General features: G+C 40.0%; 1 protein-coding gene across 1 annotated transcript in view; it reads left to right on the forward strand.

Moving 5' to 3' along the window:
- Positions 1–2,500, forward strand: part of LOC143274834 (phosphoenolpyruvate phosphomutase-like) — a 55,426-nt gene that overhangs the window by 27,258 nt on the left and 25,668 nt on the right. The window contains exon 3 of the mRNA XM_076578776.1: positions 886–947. Coding sequence (XP_076434891.1) covers positions 886–947 — 62 coding nt within the window. The remainder of the gene's footprint in view (positions 1–885; positions 948–2,500) is intronic.

Genomic DNA, 2,500 nt, shown 5'->3' on the forward strand with positions numbered 1-2,500 from the left:
CCTCCCCCCCCCTCCCTCCCTTTTGCTCTCTTTCTCTTCCTTTCTTTCTCCCTCCCTCCCTTCCTCCCTCTGTGTGTGTGTGTGTGTGTGTGTGTGTGTGTTTCTCTCTGTCTGTCTGCTTGACTGACTGTCTCTGTCTCTGTCTCTCTCTCTGTCTCTGTCTCGCTCTGTCTCTGTCGCTCTCTGTCTCTGTCGCTGTCTCTCTCTCTCTCTGTCTCTGTCTCTCTCTCTCTCTCTCTCTTTCTCTTTCTCCAGTCAGTCTTGTTTTATCTTACTCTCTGTTTATTATCATTATTATTATTATTATTTACCATCATCATCATCATCATCATTATTATTATTATTATTGTTGTTGTTCTTGTAGTTGTTCTTGTTGTTGGTGGTGGTGGTGGTGGTGTTATTGTAATCTGTGTCTGTTTCATTTTTAAAGCCAGATTTCCATAACGTATAGTAGAGTGGGGTAGAAGGGAGAGAGATTGAGAGAGAGAGAGAGAGAGAGAGAGAGAGAGAGAGAGAACATATTACTTGTATCGTATAGTATTTGACAAGACAGAAAGACAGCAATTGTTCCAAAAGGTATGATGAGTAATAATGTTACTCTGTTCATCACTATGACAACAGCATTCTTGTCTCCACCCTATGACATCAACAGTCTTGTCCCCTCACGATGACGTCATCAATAGCAACCTTGTCCCTCACGATGACGTGAACAATAGTCGTGTTCCTCACAATGACGTCAACAATATTGACCCCCCTCACGATGACGTAATAACCTGGACCCTCATGATGACGTAGATAATTTAACGCTGACGGTGACGTCAGTGATTGTCCTTGTGGTGACGTAAAAAAATCTTATGACGTAACGTGTGTGTGTGTGTGTTGCAGCCCTGCTACCTTCCAGTTCAGTATGCCCACACCGTAACTACATGCACAGCGGGCCGGAAAAGGTAAGAAAGTAAATAAATAAATAAATAAATATGAATATATACATGATTTAACACATCACGTCAGATGGTCGTTCGCGGCCCTCTGGTTCCAATATTTCAGTGTATGGCCTACTACGACAAGGCTGTCATTATAATCGAACGCACAAAGGCTGTAATCTCAACAGCACTCAAAAGTATTTACTGTCAACTGGTCAGTCATTATAAGTGAATGCACAAAGGCTGTATGTATAATCTCAGCAGCACTCAAAAGTATTTACTGTTAACTGCTCAGTCATTATAATTGAATGCACAAAGGCTGTATGTATAATCTCAATAGCACTTTTAAAAAAAACAACCCAACCAAGTATTTACTGTTAACTGGTCAGAAACGGCAGTGGTATTGTTGATAAAGTCTTTTGGCTCAGCTCTCGTAATTTGCATGACTATATTCACGGAAGTTTTGCACAGCATGTGTTTGTCAAGGACGAAACAGTTGAGAATAGTGAGTTCTTCTTCTTCTTCTTCAGCGTTCACTCGTATGCACACGAGCGGGCTTTTACGTGAATGACCGTTTTTACCCCGCCATGTAGGCAGCCATACTCCGTTTTTGGGGGGTGTGCATGCTGGGTATGTTCTTGTTTCCATAACCCACCGAACGCTGGCTGACATGGATTACAGGATCTTTAACGTGCGTATTTGATCTTCTGCTTGCATATACACACGAAGGAGGTTCAGGCACTAGCAGGTCTGCACATATGTTGACCTGGGAGATTGTAAAAAATCTCCACCCTTTACCCACCAGGCGCCGTCACCGTGATTCGAACCCAGGACCCTCAGATTGACAGTCCAACGCTTTAACCACTCGGCTATTGCGCCCGTCGACAAACAGTTTCAAAACTTTTTTTTTTTTGTTTTTGTTTTTTTTTCCCCCTGGATTGTGACTCCTGCGAGCCAGTCGTGACTTCGAATCCTCGAGTTGTTTGTCGTTTTGGAACATCCTGTCAGTCTCAACACTTTTTATTTGATTTGATTTTATTAATGATTCGTGATTAAGACAACCCTGTTTCTGCACATCAGTCGAAGTTTCCGTCAGCAGCTGATTATTACTCAGCAATTCTCGTGGGTTTTTTGTTTTGTTTTGTTTTGTTTTTGTGTGTGTGTTTGTGTGTGTTTTTTTCTTTCTTTCTTTTTTCTCTTTGTTATATTTTTTTTCGATTTTCTTTTTTTTCTGTTTTTTTTTCCTTTCGATTTTCTTGTTTTCTCTGTGTTTTTGTTTTTGTTGTTTTGTTGTTTTTGTTTGTTTTTTTTCCTCTGTTTTTTTGTGTGTGTGTGTGTTGTTGTTTTTTGTTTGGTTTTTTGTTTGTTTGTTTGTTTGTTTTTTGTTGTTGTTTTTTTGTTTGTTTTTTAATCGGGGAGTGAAAGTTTATTGTAGAGATCAACAATTACATGTGAGTCATGAAGACTATCTCTCTCTCGTTTTATTTATATTATGTCATCGTAGATGATAATGGAAGGGTTGCCGCTCAGACATCAAAGGGTTGCGCTTGATTATTTAATATCTCTTTGAAGCTAAG

This window comes from Babylonia areolata, chromosome 29 (assembly GCF_041734735.1).
Source record: "Babylonia areolata isolate BAREFJ2019XMU chromosome 29, ASM4173473v1, whole genome shotgun sequence".
Lineage (NCBI taxonomy): Eukaryota > Metazoa > Mollusca > Gastropoda > Neogastropoda > Buccinidae > Babylonia > Babylonia areolata.